The sequence below is a fragment of the Mobula birostris genome, chromosome 1 (assembly GCF_030028105.1).
Source record: "Mobula birostris isolate sMobBir1 chromosome 1, sMobBir1.hap1, whole genome shotgun sequence".
Lineage (NCBI taxonomy): Eukaryota > Metazoa > Chordata > Chondrichthyes > Myliobatiformes > Myliobatidae > Mobula > Mobula birostris.
In genome coordinates, this window is record NC_092370.1 from 220456661 (window position 1) to 220478492 (window position 21832).

General features: G+C 41.8%; 1 protein-coding gene across 1 annotated transcript in view; it reads left to right on the forward strand.

Moving 5' to 3' along the window:
* The window catches only part of rin3 (Ras and Rab interactor 3), a 123339-nt gene that overhangs the window by 34325 nt on the left and 67182 nt on the right, over nucleotides 1–21832 (forward strand). The window contains exons 3-4 of the mRNA XM_072271652.1: nucleotides 1303–1417; nucleotides 20508–20580. Coding sequence (XP_072127753.1) covers nucleotides 1303–1417; nucleotides 20508–20580 — 188 coding nt within the window. The remainder of the gene's footprint in view (nucleotides 1–1302; nucleotides 1418–20507; nucleotides 20581–21832) is intronic.

Genomic DNA, 21832 nt, shown 5'->3' on the forward strand with positions numbered 1-21832 from the left:
CATTCTCTGGAAACTCTAGAGATTATTATGCATGAAAATCCCAGGAAGTCATCAGTTTCTGAGATACTCAAGGCGCCCCATCTGGCACCAATAGTCATTCCACGGTTAAAGTCACTTAGATCATATTTCTTCCCTATTCTGATGCTTGGTCTGAATGACAACTGAACTTCTTGATTATGTCCGCATGCTTTGATGCATTGAGTTGTTGCTACGTGATTGGCTGATTAGATATTTGCATTAACAAGCTGTTGTACAGGTATACATAATAAAGTGCCCACTGAGTGTATGTATGCATATTGTGAGTATTGGCTTTGGGTGTGTTCACTTTCCAATGTGTGGATGAACGTGTGTGTGTGTGTGTGTGTGTGTGTGTGTGTGTGTGTCTATGAACAGGTGTATTTTTCTCTTCCTTTCTATTGCACTCTTTTTAAATGCTGTTCATACATAGTTTTAGGACCTACACCTGACTTCACAACAGCTGCCCTCTTATCTCCAGGTCAGGGTGGCTGGACTCAAGCACCAGCCCTATGTTTTCTGTTTTCATATCAAGGCATTTATTATCAGGTCTTTCAAATTCCGAGGATTTGAGAGTTTCAAACAACTTCCACAGAATGCTCTTTGTTTCTTAGGGTTTGATACTGTCTTTCTTTGTTGCACTCAGAGCTCACATAGAAAGTCTGTGGTCTGCAAGCTATTACATTCAACTAGATATCATCTGTAACGATCCAACTTTCACAATGTTTCACAGCCCTCCTCTCCATCGACAGCTGAAAGAGAAATCTAAATTAATAAAACTACTTTCATAGCAGATCGTCACAAATCTTTATAACCAGTTAATTACTTTGAAGTACTGTAGCACTTGCAGCAGCCAACTTACAGCGAGTAACCTCCCCCCACCCAACCGCCCCAAATAAATGTGCTGTAATAATAATCACATAGACCAGTAGAGGCAACTGGAGATCAGAATAACTCTCATGCTTGTCTCCAATACATTAACTCTTTTACATCCACTTTACTGAGTAAATATGGTTTTGGTCTCCTCAATCAAAATCTGGGAACTCTGACAACGTAGTGCTCTCTGACTTTGGGTGTACTGAGTCAGAATAATGCCTTAAGGTTAGGGATTTTATGAAGCATACTGATAGACTAAATACTGGATCCAAGATGAATTGGGCAAGTAGACAAAAGGCTTATGTTATGTAACCCATGTTTCCTTGGGAACTATGAATGTTTTGTTTTTGAGATATTTTATCACCTGCAGCTCAATTAACACTATTCAGCACAATGTATTCCTGCTTACAGGCATTTATGGTGAGAAAAGATTGCACCCTAACAAACATGGTTCTTTCGGTGAATTTTCCTGGAGCAGAAGGAACCCCTAACATCCTTGAATACTCAATAAAGGAGGAAAATTCAAGTGAGTTGCTATCTACTATCTATTCATGCTGCTTCCTTTGATATTTACAAGTAACATAATCTTTCCGTAACTGCACAAACAGATATGGTTGCTCCTGCAGCTCACCAGAAACTGCTTTAGCACAGTAGATGCACAGGTCTCTGCTTCAGAGGAGTATTCCATTATCATCAAGTGTTATTTCAATATTAACATGGTCAAAATATTTCAATACAGTGAGTGTCCTAAAAGATATGGAGTATTTTGTTCATATTCGCAGATATTTTTGTCGTTACTTATGATAAGTCAGATATTCTGTCTTTACTATGTAACGAATGACGTATCTTCATAAATACCTTGAGACACAGCAAATGTTTTCAAAAGAGAAGAGGGTATATTTTTTTCTTCTCAGGCAGCCCCTCGGCATCAAGTATGATTGTATCCATTCCAATTCTGGGTAGTGGAAAAAACCTGTACATAAATTGTTTGAATTTGATATAGTTACCATGTACTTATTCCGAAGAAAACACCCTAACCATTTGCATGTTGAGTCTCTAAGCTGTTATCGTAAACTGCAAGCCTAAGAAATTGTTACACTATTTGAAGGAATGTCACCAAATAAATCTGCCGTCTAAATAGAATAAGAAATATATATACACACTATACATAAATACATAGAGAGAAGCAAGTTCTGTATTTAAACACAGAGATTCTGCAGATTTGGTGATCCAGAGCAACAAGCACAAAATACAGGAGGAATTTGGCAGTATCTATGGAGAGGAATGAAGAGTCCTCATTTCAGGCCGAGACCCTTCTTCAGGACCAGGAAAGAAAGGGGAAGAAGCCAGAATAAGGAGGTGGGGTAAGGGGAAAGAAGCCTAGGCAGAAGATGATAGGTGAGACCAGGTGAGGGGGAAGTTAGCTGAGTGGAGCAGGGGAGATGAAGTGTGATAAGCTGGGAGGTGATAGGTGGAAAAGGTAAAGGGCTGAAGAAGGAGGAATCTGATAGGAGGGGAGAATAGACCATGGGAGAAGGGGAAAGAAGGGAATCAGAGGGCCAGGTGATAGGCAGGTGAGGAGAAGAGACGATGTAAGAGAGAGAAGAAAGGGGGAAGAGATTACTGGAAGTTAGAAAAAACACAATGTTTAGGTTGGAGCCTATCACCCTCCTCTGATGCCCCTCCTTCTCTTTCTGCTATGGTCCACTCTCCTCTCCTATCAGATTCCTTCTTCTTCACCCCTTTACCTTTCCAACCTATCACCTCCCAGCTTACAAGGTGCTGCTCTTCCATTCTGAGAGTGGCCTCATTGTGACCGCAAAGGAAGATACTATACATTAAACACTGCTGAGATAAAGCTGTAGCCCTGAGTCCACAATGGCTTTTAAAATAAAGTAAGGGGTTAATTGGTTTAGGGTCATCCTGGGGTAAGCACAGCCTAAGAAAGTGACTGCGAACAATACTCAGGTTGCAGGCACACTTGCTCCTCTGAGCCTTTATTTCTTTTCATTTTTTCCAAACATTTCAAATATGCATTTCATGAACAAATTACATCTTAATGAATAATGTTTGCCGGTCCCAGCTATCAGGTCAGGAACAACACACAGTCTAGTTGTCGGAAACACAGTGGTGCACATGTCATGCAAAGCCTATAACGTACAAAGAGTTTTAAACTCAATCTGCTCTGCATGACTTGCCGTCATATTTAACAGTGCAGATTTTACTGGTCTGTTCCAAAATCATCGCGCAACAGTGACTGACAGATTTAAAGTGGCAGGTAATATTATTAATTCATATTGCAATTCAGGTAGAAACACATTGTTGGATGTCACGGAGGCTGATTACTGTTCCAGCTGGTGCTCTGCTCACATTGGGTCCCAGCAGTGAAAGGTACAATTTGCATCAAATCAAGTCAGTGAGGATTGTGCTGGGCAGCCTGCACTTCCAGCACCAGTATAAATAAAGGCATCCGTTAGTCTTGCGAGACCATGGATCCGCACCTGGAAAGTCTTCACTCTCCAGGGCGCAGGCCTGGGCAAGGTTGTATGGAAGACCAGCAGTTGCCCATGCTGCAAGTCTCCCCTCTCCACGACACCAATGTTGTCCAAGGGAAGGGCATTAGGACCCATACAGCTTGGCACCAGTGTCGTCACAGAGCAATGTGTGATTAAGTGCCTTGCTCAAGGACACAACACGTTGCCTCGGCTGGGGCTCGAACTCACGACCTTCAGGTTGTTAGTCCAATGCCTTAACCACTTGGCCACATGCCCACCAGTATAGTATGCCCACAACTCACTAACCCCAATCGTATGTCTTTTGGATTGTGGGAGGAAACCGGAGCACCCGGAGGAAACAGGAGGAGAGCATGCAAACTCCTCACAAGTGGCAGCAGGAATTGCGCTCAGTCGGTGAACGCTGTAAAGCAATGCGCTAACCGTTAGGTTACCAGGCCACCCAAGTCCCTGGGTTACTCGGCTGAAGGGCTGGTTGCTTGTCAAGGTTAGGAGACCTTGACAGGATGTATGGGCAGGGAAAGATTGCTGTCAGAATCTGGAGGGGAGCGTGTGGAAATAATCACTGAGATCATGTGGGTTACAGAGATCAAAGGGGAGCAGACGACAGCTCACAGATGTGTGGGACGGGGAATGAGGGAAGTGATTCACAGTATATTTGTTTGCCTGGCAGGAAATGTTGCTTTTCCTGGCATACTTACCTCATACAACCATGTTTACTGCCTCATTGGAAACCCAAACAACCATGGCTAGAAGTAAAAATACTTTTAAAGTAAGGGCACATTTAAAACATTTTAACATCCTCCAAACAAATTGATGCACTACCCCTTTATTCCAGGAGCGGGCAGGTGTGATGTGTGTCAGTTTCCTGTTTCAGGTTTTTTAACAGAGTACAAACCACTAAATGTAAAGCCTGGCACCTTAGCAGAAATGAAAAGGTGAACATAGAACAGTACAGCTGAGCACAGTACAGGGCCTCTGGCCCGCAATGTTGTGCCGACCTTTTCACCTATTCTAAGTTCAATCTAATCTTACCCTCCCACATCGTCCTCCATTTATCTTTCATCCATATGTCTATCTAAGACTCTCATACATGTCCCTAATGTACCTGCTTCTACCAGCAACCCCTGACAGTGTGTTCTAGGCGCTCACCACCCTCTCTGTAAAAAACCCTACCTCTCACTTCCCCGCTATCTTTTTTCCTGTCACCTTAAAATTGTGCCCCCTTGAGTTAGCCATTTGTCCCCTGGGAAAAAGTTTCTGGCTGTGCATCTTATCTTGTACACCTCTACTACGTCATCTCTCATCCTCCTTCACTCCAAAGGTTAAAGCCCTAGTTCACTCAACCTACCCTCTAGAGGCATTCTTTCTAATCTAGGCAGCATCGTGGTAGCTTTCCTCTGCACCTGCTCTAAAGCTTCCCCATCCTTCCTATAATGAGGCAACCAGAACTGAACATAATACCCCAAGTGTGGTCTAACCAGATTTTTATGGAGCTGTGGAATTACTTCATGCTTCTTGAACTCAATTCCACAAATAATAAAGGCTAACAGACCATGCACTTTCATAACCACTCCATCAACTTGTGCGGCAGCTTTGGAGGATCTATGGATCTGCACAACAAGGTCCCTCTGTTGCTCCACTCTGACAAGAATCTTGCCGTTAACTTTATGCTCTACCTTCATGTTTGACCTTCCAAAGTGAATGACTTCACACTTTTCCATATTGAATCCCATCTGCCGATTCTCAGCCCACCTCTTTATCTTATCAATATCCCCCTGTAACCTCTGACAACCTTCTACACTATCCACAACACCACCAACCTTCGTACCACCTGCCAATTTACAAACCCACCCTTTCTCTTCTTCATCCACGTCACAAAGAGCAGATGTTCCAAAAGAGCTCCCTACGGAATGCCACTGGCCTGTGACTTCCAGGCAGACTATACTCTATCTGTTGCCACCCTCTACTTTCTGTGGGCAAGTCCATTCTGAATCCATGAGGCTACGTTTCCCTGAATCCCATGCCTCCTAACATTCTGGATGCGCCTACCATTGAGGACTTGTTGAACACATTACTGAAATCCACATGCACCACATCCACTGCCTTAACTTCATCAAATTGTTTCGTCACTTCATCAAAGAGTTCAATCAGGATTGTGAGACATGACCTGCCCCTCACAAAGCCACATTGACTATCCCTAATCAGACTATTCCTATCCAAATGTTCATAAATCCTGTCTCTAAGAATCTTCTCAAAAGTTTGTCCACACAGATGTAAGACTCTCCGGTCTATAATTCCCAGGATTATCCCTACTACCTTTCTTGAACAAAGTAGCATTTCAGCCATAAAATCTTATGTTTAGTGTGATTACATTCATACATACTTTTGTTTTGATGGCTTGGTGGCAGCATTGGATTGCTTAAAGAGTAATTTTAACTTTTGACAAAACATAATTGACTGCTGTCCCGTGTTTTCTTTCGATCGATTTCAGTGGGCAATTATTGAATTATTTATTTACTTGTTTGTTGACATAGGGTGTGGAGTAGGTCCTTCCAGTCCTTTGAGCCACACCACCCAGCTATCCCCCAATTTAACCCTCACCTAATCACAGGACAACTTGCACGATCAATTCACCTACCAACCAGTTTGTCTTTGGAATGTGGGAGGGAACGGGAGCGTCCAGAGGAAATCCATGCAGTCATGAGGAGAACATACAAACTGCTTACAGCAGCAGGAATTGAACCTGGGCTGCTGGTACGGTAAAGTGTAACCACTACACTACTGTGCCACACAATGCTATCCATTTGTCACTACTTACCTATTTACATTTTACAACTGTGGGGTTTGCAAAACTTTTGGAAGAACCCATCAAAGTTTATATTGTTAATTTTTCCAAATCTGCTTCTATCTTCCAATTATACATACTGTGCAAAAGTCTTAGGCACATATATATAGCTAAGGTGCCCATGACTTTTGCATAGTACTGCAGTAATTTTATGTATTCCATTGTACTGCTGCTGCAAAGAAAAGCAAATCTTATGACAAATGTGAGTGAAAATAAACCTGATTCTGATATGGGTCATTCTTGTGGATTGAGAATGGGAAGGGGGCAGGGAGAGGGGAATCATGGTTTGGAAAGGGAGAAGGGAGAGGGGAAGGAGTGGACAGCACCAGAGAGACGTTCTGTAATGATCAATAAACCAATCATTTGGAATCAAATGACCTTGCCTGGTGTCTCAGGTCTGGGTGTGTCTGCACCCGCACCACCCCCACCCCGGGACTCGTTTTCTGCCACCTTTCCCACACCCTTCCCGCGACACTCCACCCTCCCATTCCCAACGTTCTTTGCTCCTGCCAGATTTACAAACTCTCTGTCCGCTCCACGTTGACAAATACAGTACTCTGCAAAAGTCATAGGCACCCTAGCAGTATATAACAAACACGAGAAAGTCTGCAGATGCTAGAAATCCAAGGCAACACACACAAAACACTGGAGGAACTCAGCAGTTCAGGCAGCATCTATGAAAAAGCATAAAGCAGTTGACGTTTTAGGCTGAGACCCTTCTTTCAGACTGAAGCAGGGTCTCAGCCCAAAATGTCAACTGTTTACTCTTTTCCATAGATGCTGCATGATCTGCTGATTTCCTCCAGTGTTTTGTGTGTGTTGCTCTATCTATATATGTGTGCCTATGATTTTTGCACAGCACTGTATTTAATTTAAAAGGTTTGACAGCACAAGCAAGTAAGAGCCATAGAGAAATAGGCAATGTGTAAAATTTCTATGCATGCCAGCGTAGCAAGACCTCTGAGCTCAAATGAACTGCTGGTCGAAACAGAACCGAACTCCAGTTCATTCTTCCTAGTCTTGTTCCACTTCTGTGTATGTGCTAGTACTCATAGTGAAGTTTACAATCCCAGCAAAATTTAAAGGAATATTCATTAATAATCCTTTGGTTTTGGATTTATGTCAGTTGTTTCCTGTCCAAATCAAAAGAGGTCTGCCACATGTAGCTTGTCACTTTGCACCAGCGTTGCTAATTACAACACCAGGTTAGCTAACCCTGCCAAGTTAACTGCATGTGTTTAAACACAAATGGAGATGCTGAGGTACTTCCAGTTGATTCAGGAAAAGCAATCCAGGCATAATTCAATTTATGTAAATTGGAATTGTCAGCTAGTTGGTCTTGTTTCTGTAATTGCAAAAGGAAAAAAAAAGAATGAAATTTAAAAAAAAAGAAGCAGTTACTTCCTTAAAATTTTAAATTGGTTCTTAGTCTGACATTCAGTGACCGCTGCTGAGTTGTCGTGACAACAAAATGCGGATGTTCTAACTGTGTGAAAACCACAGTACTACCTAGCAATGAGACTTCAAGTTAATTTGATAAAGTGTCCACATAGCCGTGTTTCAGCGAGTTTCAGCCCATTTGAGGTTCCCTCTCGTACGTATTCTGTTGGTATTGCCAGGGTGTTTTATTTCTCCTTTCCATTCATTTATTGCTACATCTTTGGGAAATGGGCTTATGAGTGATGTGTCATTCCCAAACCATGTCAAAGGAGCAGCTACCACGTAGCATCCAGTAACCATTTACCAATACTTAATGCTGACATGTGTTTATTACCATTTTAGCAAAAGTTTATTCTAAAGTGAGCCTCACTCAGAATCAAATAATTCACCTAATTCGATAACAAATGTTAGAAGAGCACAAAAATAGACTTTTCCATAACGTAACTCAGCTCCTGAAGTGATTCTCTACTACAGATTCTGGGAGGGGCCACTTCCGTTTAACATTGCCTAACTATAAATCCTGTGCAATATCGAATCTGGTTTACATATCGTTCAGGTGCATCCGATATTTTAAACTTAATTTATTTCAATGTAAAAGCATTAATTGGTTGATCATCTAGAATGCAATTTTTAGGTGTTAACAGATGTCCTATATTGTATATGGTAGCTGATACCCTATCCATCTGGATACAACCATTGTTGGTAGAATCTTAGATGGTGACGAGAGGGCGTACAGGAGTGAGATATGCCAACTAGTGGAGTGGTGCCACAGCAACAACCTGGCACTCAAAGTCAGTAAGACGAAAGAGCTGATTGTGGACTCCTGGAAGGGTAAGGCGAAGGAACACATACCAATCCTCATAGAGGGATCAGAAGTGAAGAGAGTGAGCAGTTTCAAGTTCCTGGGTGTCAAGATTTCTGAGGATCTAACCTGGTCCCAACATATTGATGCAGTTAGAAAGAAGGCAAGACAGCGGCTATACTTTATTTGGAGTCTGAAGAGAGTTGTTATGCCAACAAATACACTCAAAAACTTCTATATTTGTACCATAGAAAGCATTCTGACAGGCTGCATCACTGTGATGTATGGTGGGGGGGGGGGGGGGGGGAGTTGCTGCACAGGACCAAAAGAAGCTGCAGAGAGTTGTAAATTTAGTCAGCTCTATCTTGGTTACTAGACTACAAAGTACCCAGGCCACTTCAAGGAGAAGTATCTCAGAAAGGCAGCGATCTCCAGCACTCAGGACATGCCCTTTTCTCACTGTTACCATCAGGTAGGAGGTACAGAAGCCTGAAGGCACACAGTCAGCGATTCAGGAACAGCTTCTTCACCTCTGCCATCCGATTCCTAAATGGACATCGAACCCTTGGACACTACCTCACTGTTTTTAAAATATATTCAATATATATACTGTATAGATTTATTTATTTATTTATTTTCTTCTATATTATGTATTGCATTGAACTGCTGCTACCAAGAAAACAAATTTCACGCCACGTGCCGATGATAATAAACCTGATTCTGATTCTGATTCTGAAATTAGTTCCCCATCATGATGTTTCATACTCTGTTTGAGAGTCAACAGTATATATCAGATATTTAAAGTATGCACAAATATTCAACACAAGAATAAGGAAGTGCTGCCTGGAAGAGGTACAGAAACTTCAACCAGGGTGCTATATCCAAAGTACTATATAAATGTAGATCACCATTTCAAAATATCATTGGGTAATAGTTAACATGCCATCAGTATCATGAAAATAAGTTACAAGATCATTTTCACATGCAGCTGTGGGAGATTACAGATCGGTTGCAAGCTTCCTACTTTGTATCAGTGATTGCATCTGAGATGCATTTAGTTTGTAGGAAAGCACAATTTACGAGGCTGCTGTGTGAGTAACTATCTACCTCTGCCTTCAAAATATTCCAAGATTCTGCTTCCCTTTGAGGAAGCAGTTCCCAAAGATTTGTGTAAGAAAAACGTTTCACCTCATCCCTGCTAAAATAGGCAACCACTTAGTTTTAAACAGGGACCTGCAGTTCCAAAGTTTCCTGAAGGAGGAAGTTTTCTCATGATTCCAAGCCTGCCGAGACCTCTCAGGGTCTTACATACTTCAGTCAAATCATCTCCCACATTCTTCTGAACTTCAGCAAATACAGGCATCACAGAATATAGTGTTACAGTAGAGAGAAAGTGGAAGGTAGGCAGACTAGTTGATAAGGTACAGGTCTATAATGAGGCAGATTGGGAGGTCTAGAGTACACTTTATCATAGACGATACCATTCAGTATTGTTAACACAGCGGGGTAGAAGTTGTCCCTGAGCATGGTGGTGCATGCTGTCAGGGTTTTATGATCTTCTGCCTACTGGGAGGAGGGAGAAGTGAGAATGTCCAGTGTGGGAGGGGCCCGTGATGACATTGACTGCTTTACTGACGCTGTGAGAAATATAGACAGAGTAAGTTGCAAGGCATGCGATAAGGACATACTGAGCCTCTCATCATTTAGATATGACTGTTTTTTTTAATTCTTCTCCCAAAATGAACTCTTTTCCCACATTGTGTTCCATTTGCTGCATTATTGCCCACTCACTTAGCCTACCTATATCCATTTATAGCCTTTTCATATCCTCTTTACAACTTTCTATATTATCTATTGTTAGATCATCAGCATATTTAGCAGCCATACTGCACTTAATTATATAAATTGCAAATGGTTGAGACCCCAATACTGATCACTGTGGCATACCATTCATTGTATCTACACTTCCAGATAAAGAGCCATTCTTGACTGTTCTATTTCCTGTTAGTCAACCAATCTTCTATCTATACACCTTGTTACCACCTACATCAAGAGCTTTAATTTTTTCAATTAATTCTGAAATCTTATCATATCAAATGCTGACTTAACAGTTGTTGTTTTTTCAGCAAGGAAGATTGATTTATGTCCACAGCAGCCTTTTAAGAGATTTAGAGCATCCACAGATCTTGGTAGGATAATTAGTGCATTGTGATACTAGAAGTGAATGGTGAAGGAGCAAGGAATGAGGAAGCAGACGGGAAAGCTGCTACTGGGTGGCACGTTAGCGTAGCGGTTAGAGCAATCACATAGAGCGCCAGCGATCACCGCTCAGGGTTCGATTCCTGCCACTGACTGGAAGGAGTTTGCATGTTTTCTCTGTGACCAGGTGGGTTTCCTCCTGGTGCTCCAGTTTCCTCCTAAATTCCAAAGACGAGTGCCTAGGGTCAGTGAGTTGTGGGCATGCTGTGTTGGTGCTGGAAGCGTGGCGACACTTGTGGGCTGCCCCCAGCACATCCTCGGACATGCATGTGACAAATAAAGCTAATCTTTAAGATGCAATAAAGGGTCACCAACAGGAGGCGACTGAAAGGAGGTGATGAGTGAGTGCTTTTTCATTCCCATGTGAGATGGGGTACAGCCAGCAAGACATGTACTCATCATCATCATCATGTGCCATACCCTGCCAGAGCCTCGGTGACCACTTTCTTCCACCGCAATCTGTCGGCAGTCAAACCTCTTGCATCTCTGGCGGTGAGGCTGGTCCACTTCTTGATGTTGTCCTCTGTCTGCCTTGGGAGCTGCTTCCTTCTACTCTGCCTTCAAGCACAGTGCGTTCCAGTGTGTCATCAGTTCTTGAGATGTGTCCAAAATAGCAAAGTTTCCTTTGGATAACGGTTTCCAGAAGTATTGGTTTCGTGCCAATCTTTTCTAGGATGAAATTGTTGGATCTCCTTTCAATGTATGACACTCTGAGGATCCGTCTGTACGTCCACATCTCAAGTGCTGTCAACTTCTTTTCATCAGCTGCTTTGAGGGTCCATGTTTCACAGCCATATAGGGTTACTGGCCAGACGGGACCCTTGAGGAGGTGTATCTTGGTGTCAGTACTCGCAGATCTATCTTTCCAGATGTTCCAGAGTTTGGTAGTTCTTGTGCGTGCCATTGCTAGCCTTCGCCTTATTTCCTTGCTGCATTCATTTGTGTCATTTAGTTCTGCACCAAGGTAAATAAAGGAGGAAACTTGTTCGATCTTGTCGTTTCCGATGTAGATATCAACTTGAGTTGCAGTTCTGCTTATCACCATAACTTTGGTCTTTTTGCCATTTATCAGCAATCCAAATTCAGCAGAAACTTTTGCAATATTATTGAGTAGTGCTTGTAGGTCTTCTGTTGTGGCTAGCAGGGCTGTGTCATCTGCGTATCTCAAGTTACTGATGGTTCTTCCTCCTATTTTAACACCAGTGTTGTCTGGAGTTGCCAGTCTCATGATTACCTCAGTGTAGATGTTAAAAAGGTGTGGAGAAAGGATGCAGCCTTGGCAGGCTCCTTTCCCATTGCAGAATGATTCAGTCTTGCCAGATGTGGTCTGAAGGCTGGAGGATTGCGTAGAAGAGCCACTAGGTGTGGTGCCACGCCCAGTTGAATCATTGTCATCCACAGTTTGGCGTATTGGACACAGTCAAACGCCTTTGAGTAGTCTATGAAGCAGATGTACAGGGGGTATTGACCTCTCCCATTTTCTCCATTATTAGGCGCATGTTGAAGAGCTGGTCCCTGGTGCCTCGACCACTCCTGAAGCCAGCCTATTCAAGTGCAATTTCTCTATCTATGTCGTTCTTTAGTTTCTCAGAGATGATTATGAGTAGAACCTTGCTGGCGTGTGATATCAATGCAATTGTTCTGCAATTACTGCACTGCATCCATCCCTAATTGTGCTTGAGAAATTGATAGTGTGCTGACTTCTTGAACCACTGAAGTCCAAATGAAGGTGTTCCCACTGTGCTGTTGGTGAGGAGTTCCAAGATCTCAGACCTAGTGACCATGAGTTAATGGTACTGTATTACATTTCCAAAGTTATGATGACATGGATTTGGGCATGTAACGTGTTCTCTTGTAGGGATGTTCACTTCTCCTGCTGTTCTTGTCCTTCTTGGTGATGGAGGTCTTGGATATGCGAGCCCCTAATAAAGATGCCTTGTCAAGTTACTGACGGAAGTGCAGTGTTGTACAGAACACACTGGAGCCACAGTGCACTGGTGATAGAGAAAGTGAATGCTGAGGGTACTGAAAGAGCACCAATCTGGAGGGCTGCTTTTTTAAAACTGAAAGTAACGGAGGAGTGAGCAGAAGGCAGAAGCAGTAGTGTTCTTGGTGAGGCTAATGAACATATTTTAGAGCAGCTATGTTCTTAGGGACAGGTTCCTGGAGTTCACTTGCATGGTCAATTCCTCACACAGATGATAGAGTTCTGCACACTGCCTAAACCCTAGCATAACATCAGTAAACTTGGGGGAACCATGCATGGGTCTTTCGGGAACATCCCTACTTTCAAATCTATCCTCCCTCCTGCACCATGACTGCAGCGATCATTTCAGTGACGTCAATTCCAGCCTAGTAATTCCTACAGCCTGACCACAGGATACAGTTTCTTGCAGTGACATGCACAGTGCTGTCTGTTGAGAAAAGATCAGGAAATAGACAATGCAATTTTGGTGTGGTCAGTGTTTGTTAGAAAAAAATTATCTCCCTCTGTATGGTTCTTTATTGTGACACAGATAGCTCCTAGCTGGCGAACGTTGCAGGTTATTGGTCATGACAATTGCACCAATTTCTGTCAAAGGGAAGTCACGGCTATGCACATGCATTGTTGACATCACTGAGTGCACTGGCAATGATGTGGAAAAAATACTTACTCTAAGGCACAGGTTCCCAACCTGGGGTCTAGGGACCCCTCAGTTAATGGTATAAAAATGTTGGGAAACCCTGCGTTAAGGGGATTGCAATTGGAAGAACTGGATTACTTTTTGAATGGCCAAGTCTTCCACCAGAGATGGAACTAAACACGTCAGCAATTGCTCAGAGCGATATCTATGCGTGATAGATGGATCAGAAAAATAGTTCACCCTTTCTTCATTTTAAACTGCACTCACCAATCTCACACAATAAAACTAGAACTATTAAATTTCTAAGTCTATGAAATCAAAAATATTCATCTTGAAAGTTGCTGTGACTTGCACGTAGAATGTAAGGTTTCCCGACAGTAATATACAGTATGAGGCACAAAATAATTAAGTACATTTGAAAACTGTTGCTGCTTGCAAAGGGGAAGCTTTAAATGTTCCAAATGAGATTTGTGATTCCATTGAGATAGTGAATGATGGAACAAAAAAAAGTCATCCAAATAATTGGATTTCCAGGCAAGAAACCAATCTACAGAATGGATTGGAAGCAAGAGTTTAAACTACATATTGAACTGGCCTGTGGAGCATAAACCAGAGCAGACATACAGTAAATAAAGACGCTTGTGTATCTCATTGACCACAAAGGGAGAGGATTGTACAAAAACATAAAGCTTTCAAAAGAAACTCTAAGATTGAATTTTTTTACAAGCACATTGCTAACCACCTAGATATAATACAGTTCCTCAACATTACTTCTTTGCACACACTAACAAATATATGTTAAATCTCTATGCTTTGCTGCAAGGTATGTACAGTGACAACTATAGCAAAGATTAGTGGGAAGTTAGAGGATTAGGATGTTTTTAAAAACCAATATAAGGCAACTAAATAAGTCATTAAGAAGGCAAAAAATGGAATACATAAGTAAACTAGCCAATAATATTAAAAAGGATACCAAAAGTTTCTTCAGATATGTGTAGAAGTGTAAAAAAGAGGTGAGAGTGGATATCAGATCACTGGAAACTATGCTGGGGGACAAAGAAATAGCGGATGAACTGAATAAGTATTTTGCATCAGTCTTCACTGTGGAAGACACTAGCAGTATGGTGGGAGTTCCAGGTGTCAGGGGGCATGAAGTGTGTGAAGATTCCATAACTAGAGAGAAAGTTCTTGGGAAACTGAAAGATCTGAAGGTAAATAAGCCACCAGGACCAGATGGTGTACACCCCAGGGTTCAGAAGGTGGCTGAAGAGATTGTGGAGGCATTAGTAATGATCTTTCAAGAATCACTAGATTCTGGAATGGTTCCAGAAGACTGGAAAATTACAAATGTCACTCCACTCTTCAAAAAAAGGAGAGAGGAAGAAGAAAGGAAATTATAGGCCAGTTAGTCTGACATCAGCGGTTGGGAAGATGTTGGAGTTGATTGTCTCAGGGTACTCAGAGGCACATGATAAACTAGGCCGTAGTCAGCATGGTTTCTCAAGGGAAGATCTTGCCTGATAAATCTGTTGGAGTTCTTTGAAGAAATAACAAGCAGGATAGACAAAGGAGAATCAGTTGATGTTGTGTACTTGAAATTTCAGAAGGCCTTTGACAAGGTGCCACACATGAGGCTAATTAACAAGCTATGAACCCATGGTATTACAGGAAGGATTCTAGCATGGATAAAGCAGTGGCTGACTGGCAGGAGGCAAAGAGCGGGAATAAAGGGAGCCTTTACTGGCTGGCTGCCAGTGACTAGCGGTTTTCCACAAGGGTCTGTGTTGGGACTGATTCTTTTTGCGTTATATGTCAGTGATTTGGATGACGGTATTGACGACTTTGTTGCAAAGTTTGCAGATGATATGAATATAGATGGAGGACCAAGTAGTTTTGAGGAAGTAGAGAGGCTACAGAAGGAGTTAGACAGATTGGGAGAATGGGCAAAGAAATGGAAGATGGAATATAGTATTGGGAAGTATAAGGTCATGTAATTGGGAGAAGAAATGAAAGGGTTGAACATTTTCTAAATGGAGAGAAAATAGAAAGAAACTGAGATGGAAAGTGTGTCCTTGTGCAGGATTTCCTACCATTTAATTTGCAAGTTGAGTCTGTGGTGAGGAAGGCAATTGCCATGTTAGAATTCATTTCAAGAGGATAGAATATAAAAACAAAGATGTGATGTTGATGTTGTAAAGCACTGGTGAGGCCTCACTTGGAATATTGTGAGCAGTTTTGGGTCCCTTATCTTAGGAAGGATGTGCTGAAACTGGAAAGAGTTCGAAGGAGGCTCACGATAATGATTCCAGGATTGAACGGCTTGTCATATGAAGAGCGTTTGATGACTCTGGGCCTGTTTTCGCCAGAATTCAGAAGAATGAGGGGTGACTTCACTGAAGCCAATCAAATGGTGAAAGAGTGGATGTGGAGAGGATGTTTCCTATGGTGGGGGAGTCTAAGACCAGAGCGCGAAGCCTCAGAACAGAGAGGCGTCCTTTAAAAGGAGATGCAAAGAAATTTCTTTAACCAGAGAGTGGCGAATCTGTGAAATGTGTTGCCGCAGGCAGCTTTGAAGGTCAAATCTTTATATATATTTAAGGCAAAGGTTGATAGATTCTTGATTAAGTCAGGGCATGAAGGGATGTGGAAAGAAGTCAGCAGTTTGGGGCCAAGAGGAAAATTGAATCAGCCATGAGCAGACCCAATGGGCCAAATGGCCTAATTCTGCTCATAGGTCTTAGGAGCTTATGGTCTTATGTTATGGTCTCGATTATTTGGATCGAGCACATTCAGACAGCAATTTGACAAGGTAATTTTTTGTACATCAATAGCACATCTCCCTGCCTGCACAGCATTGATGGTTTGATTTCGATCATTACATGTCACTCCAGAGTTCAGGTGAAATATTATTGCAGGCCCTTGTACTGATATCTTTGTGTTGGGTTTCTCTGATATATGTCCTTCTGCTGTGGTCCTGTTTTGAAATTGCTTGAAAAACAGTCACAGTGAATAACGCTGTTGTCTCAAAGAATCACAGTATTAACATACAGACAGATAGCAGCATGTTAGATTCACAAAAGTTCATAGCACAGAAACAGGTTCCTTATCCCACCTCCCCCTTACTGACCGAAATCCCTGTCTCAGCCAGTCTCTTTGCTTTGGGCCCACAGTCCTTTAAATCTTTCCTGTACCTCTCCAAAAGTCCTTTAAATACTGTAATTACAGTTGAAGTCAGAAGTTTACATACACCTTAGCCAAATACATTTAAACTCAGTTTTTCACAATTCCTGACAGTTAATCCTATAAAACATTCCCTGTTTTACGTCAGTTAGGATCACTACTTTATTTTAAGAATGTGAAATGTCAGAATAATAGTAGAGAGAATGATTTATTTCAGCTTTTATTTCTTTCATCACTTTCCCAGTGGGTCAGAAGTTTACATACACTTTGTTAGTATTTGGTAGCATTGCCTTTAAATTGTTTAATTTGGGTCAAACATTTTGTGTAGCCTTCCACAAGCTTCTCACAGTAAGTTGCTGGAATTTTGTTCCATTCTTCCAGACAGAACTGGTGTAACTGAACAACAGGAATTCTACAGATGCTGGAAATTCAAGCAACACACATCAAAATTGCTGGTAAACGCAGCAGGCCAGGCAGCATCTCTAGGAGGAGGTACAGTCGACGTTTCAGGCCGAGACCCTTCCTGAGATCCTGACAAAGGGTCTCGGCCTGAAACGTCGACTGTACCTCCTCCTAGAGATGCTGCCTGGCCTGCTGCGTTTACCAGCAATTTTAATATCTGGTGTAACTGAGTCAGGTTTGTAGGCCTCCTTGCTCGCACACGCTTTTTCAGTTCTGCCCACAAATTTTCTATCGGATTGAGGTCAGAAAATTATATCAAGTCTGGTTCATCCTTGGAAGCAATTTCCAAATGCCTGAAGGTACCATGTTCATCTGTACAAACAATAGTACGCAAGTATAAACAGCATTGGACCACACAGCCGTCATACCGCATTCTGTCTCCTAGGGATGAACGTACTTTGGCGCGAAAAGTGCAAATCAATCCCAGAACAACAGCAAAGGACCTTGTGAAGATGCTGGAGGAAACAGGTAGACAAGTATCTATATCCACAGTAAAACGAGTCCTATATCGACATAACCTGAAAGGCTGCTCAGCAAGGAAGAAGCCACTGCTCCAAAACCGCCATAAAAAAGCCAGACTACAGTTTGCAAGTGCACATGGGGACAAAGATCTTACTTTTTGGAGAAATTTCCTCTGGTCTGATGAAACAAAAATTGAACTGTTTGGCCATAATGACCATCGTTATGTTTGGAGGAAAAAGGGTGAGGCTTGCAAGCCGAAGAACACCATCCCAACCGTGAATCATGGGGGTGGCAGCATCATGTTGTGGGGGTGCTTTGCTGCAGAAGGGATTGGTGCACTTCACAAAATAGATGGCATCATGAGGAAGGAAAATTATGTGGATATATTGAAGCAACATCTCAAGAAATCAGACAGGAAATTAAAGCTCGGTTGCAAATGGGTCTTCCAAATGGACAATGACCCCAAGCATACCTCCAAAATTGTGGCAAAATTGCTTAAGGACAACAAAGTCAAGGTATTGGAGTGGCCATCACACAGCCCTGACCTCAATCCGATAGAAAATCTGTGGACAGAACTGAAAAAGCATGTGCGAGCAAGGAGGCCTACAAACCTGACTCAGTTACACCAGTTCTGTCTGGAGGAATGGAACAAAATTCCAGCAACTTACTGTGAGAAGCTTGTGGAAGGCCACCTAAAATGCTTAACCCAAGTTAAACAATTTAAAGGCAATGCTACCAAATACTAACAAAGTGTATGTAAACTTCTGACCCACTGGGAAAGTGATGAAAGAAATAAAAGCTGAAATAAATCATTCTCTCTACTATTATTCTGACATTTCACATTCTTAAAATACAGTAGTGATCCTAACTGACTTAAAACAGAGAATGTTTTCTAGGATTAATTGTCAGGAATTGTGAAAAACTGAGTTTAAATGTATTTGGCTAAGGTGTATGTAAACTTCTGACTTCAACTGCATGTCCTCCTCAACCAACTCCTCTGGCAGTTCATTCTATAAACACACCACCCTTTGTCTGAAAACTTGCTCCTTGGGTTGTCCTTAAATCACACCCCTCTCATGGTCTCTATTTTTAGACCCTACCCTGTGAAAAAGCTAGTGGCTATCTACCCGATCTACGCCACTCATAACTTTATAAGCCTCTTGAAAGTTACCTCTCAGCCTCCTTTGAGAGAAGTCCTAATTCTACAATTAAAGATACAAACGTTGAAAGATCATAGAGCTACAGTGACTATGTATTGGCACAGAGACATTATTGTTCTGAACAATGGATACCCCTTCTTAACAACAACACCTCATTATGAGGCAAAATATAATTGGAAATCTGATGCTAAGAAAATTGATATACACACTGGGAAGCAGAAGATGACAGCAGAATAAGTAGGAGGACTGAAGTTCTATAAAGTAAGAGAGAATAAGAGTTGAGATGCATTACTAATAGACGGAAAAGAACTATTGAAAGAGCAAGTAAACTTCAGGAGGAAATCCGTGGGTCGGGCAGCATTTGTTGGAGTGTAAAGGAATGTCAACTTTTGGAAATATTGCCACCAATGTTGTTGGACCTGCAGAGTTCCTCCATTCGATAGGGTTTGTCACTCCAGATTCCAGCGCCTGCAGTGCCTCATGTCTTGAAGATGCTGCAGAAGCTGTGGTTGTGTTCAACAAGGAGAAAGCAAAGTGCACAATAAAATGGGAACAAAAAGAAAGCCAGAACTCAGAAAGTTTGTGAGATTCAAAACAGTGAAAGAGAAAGGCAGGTAAAAGAATAATAAAGGCAGAACTTTAAGAATGCCCCATTTTGAAACCAGAGCATAACAGAATTTAAAAAAAAACAGGACAGAAACATTTATTCAATAAAAAGTACCGGATTACATTTTGTTACAATTCTCTTCATACTGGGGATGCCAAATATGTGTAAATACAAAATAATTGTTTCCTGATTATATCATTCTTTTCAAGCTTTCTTAATAAAGGCAGTGTGAAAGAAACAACAGACCTAGAGGATTGCTCAAGGTTGTGGTTGAATATTGTCAGGAACAGTGTCACTGTAATGTGTTACCAATGTATATTCGTTGTTTACTTTAAAAGTTCAAAAGAAATTTTCAATATGATGGCATTTTGTACAGTAACTTCTCAAATTTCTTTTGCTAACCCTATTAGGCGTGGAGTTTCATGGCAGACATGTTTTGTGGTATGTCTCATGTCAAATGACAGGAAAACAGATAGTTTATGAGATTAACATTTAGAACTGAATTTTAACAGGGTCAGTAACAGGAAGACTGGTTTGCACAAATGTTTATGTATGCATTTAAATTAAGGCATCTGGCCAAGACAATCATGTTTAAACCTCAAAAAAGAACCAAGGCAACTTTAACTCTGAGGCAGACCCATCATAGCTCCTGCAAACCTGCAGATCATGATTTTAATCTGCTCTTTTGAGCAAGCAAGAGGTGTATCTGAAAGAGAACTGTGTGATACACCACTGTAAATGTAAACCAACCCTAACTATTACAAAGACTGCAAGCCTCAGAAGTGAGTTGGATGGGCAACCAGGGAATCAGGGTAAAGCCGCTGCAAAAGGGTAAACATTCCATTTTTTAATGAATGTTTTTAAACCAGGAATGAGTAAAAGTTGAAAAGTTTCTCAACCAAGACTCTGCCTATAATCAATCCCTCATCGCCCCCCCAACCCTCTACAGTCAGCAGACTGCACATGTGTTCTCCAGCTGTAGCCTCCTGCTGAAAATCAGCGTACTATGGTTTCAAGCAGACAAGTGGATCAGGGCCTGATGGTAAAGCCTCAGAGTTAAAACTGCCCAGGTTTCACGCTGCTGTGCTGAGGACCGTGACCACCAATCACATTACCTCGCTCCAGCCGTTCCAGCACCAAGATTAAACTGGAGTCATTGCATATAAAATTCAGAAATTGTCTCATTTAATGATGGTCAATATTTTATGCCTGTGATACTAGTGACGACAACATCAATTTTGTTCAACTTTTCTCTGCAGTTATGTACTTGGACGGTTCCTTGTTGGTGTTTGAAGATATTTTCAAAATGGTAGCATTCTACTGTGTAAGCAGGTAGGTCAGTGCTTGACGTGCCTATTCAGCCCAGCTATCACATTGATATATGTACATTATCAGTATGTTCAGTGCTAGGAAACAATAGTAATTTGTATGTATATACCATGCTTAATGAAATTTTCATTGTGATCAATTAACTTCCAATGTTGAAGAGTAGAATTCTCTTCTTCCTCTCTGTGCTGGCCTTACTCAACAGCATGGACAGCACTTGTCCAATGTGATCCTTTTGTAGATTGTTGCACATGATTCCATTTGCACGCCACAGCTGTTAGGTATAGAAAGTGTGGAGATTGTATAACGATTTACACTACTCCCTGCGACTGCTCTCCCCAAAGCCACAGTAGAGTTCTGAACGCGGCCCAGTCTGTCACACCAGCCAGCCTGCCCTCCATAACCTATGCCAGTACATTCCACTTCCTCGCAAACGCGGACAATGCAATCAACGACCCTCTCTCCCTCACCCCAGTCATTCTCTCTTGGGCATGAGAACACGTACCCCCATACTCAAGGCAGGTAGCTTCTAAGCTGCTGTTATCAGACTCCTGGACAGACCTCTCATATGTTCAAAGGTGAACTCTTAGTCTTCCAGTCTACTCTATTGAGGCCCATGCAATGCAGTCTCTCTGTAATTGTAACGTTATATTCTGCACGTTGTTTTACTTTTGTACTCCCTCAATGGAATGATGTGTCTGGATGAAAGCCAATGAAATATTTTCACGGCATTTTGGTACGTGTCAATAATAAACCAACACTCATACCTATTCTGGTATGAGTATGCAATGAGATGCAAGAGGGGAAATACATCTCTGTTATGACTCTAGTGTAGAAAAGTGATTATTCTTGGCCTATAGATGAGTAATGAATGACTTATTTTAGATTCTACATTTCAGTATAATTGTACCTTTACCAGTTAAGGCTTACAAAGATTTACATCTTTCTTTAAGTATTATAACCCAAACAGGATGCGCCATCTGCATATGATATCACCTTCAATATCTGTCTCATGTCTGTGGAATAACATTTGCCCTTGTAGTGAGCTATGCATGATTTGATGCCTTCTACTGTGTTTCACTGAAGGACACGTTGAGCCCATTGAGCTTAAACTGTCCCACAGAGCAATTCCATTTCCCCATTAAATTTCCATATTCTCCACATATTCCCACATTTTACCATCCCACCTCCTCTAGGGGAACCTTACAGGCGCTTCTTCCCTCTGCCAGCCTGAAGATATCCTTGGGCAAGATGTAGC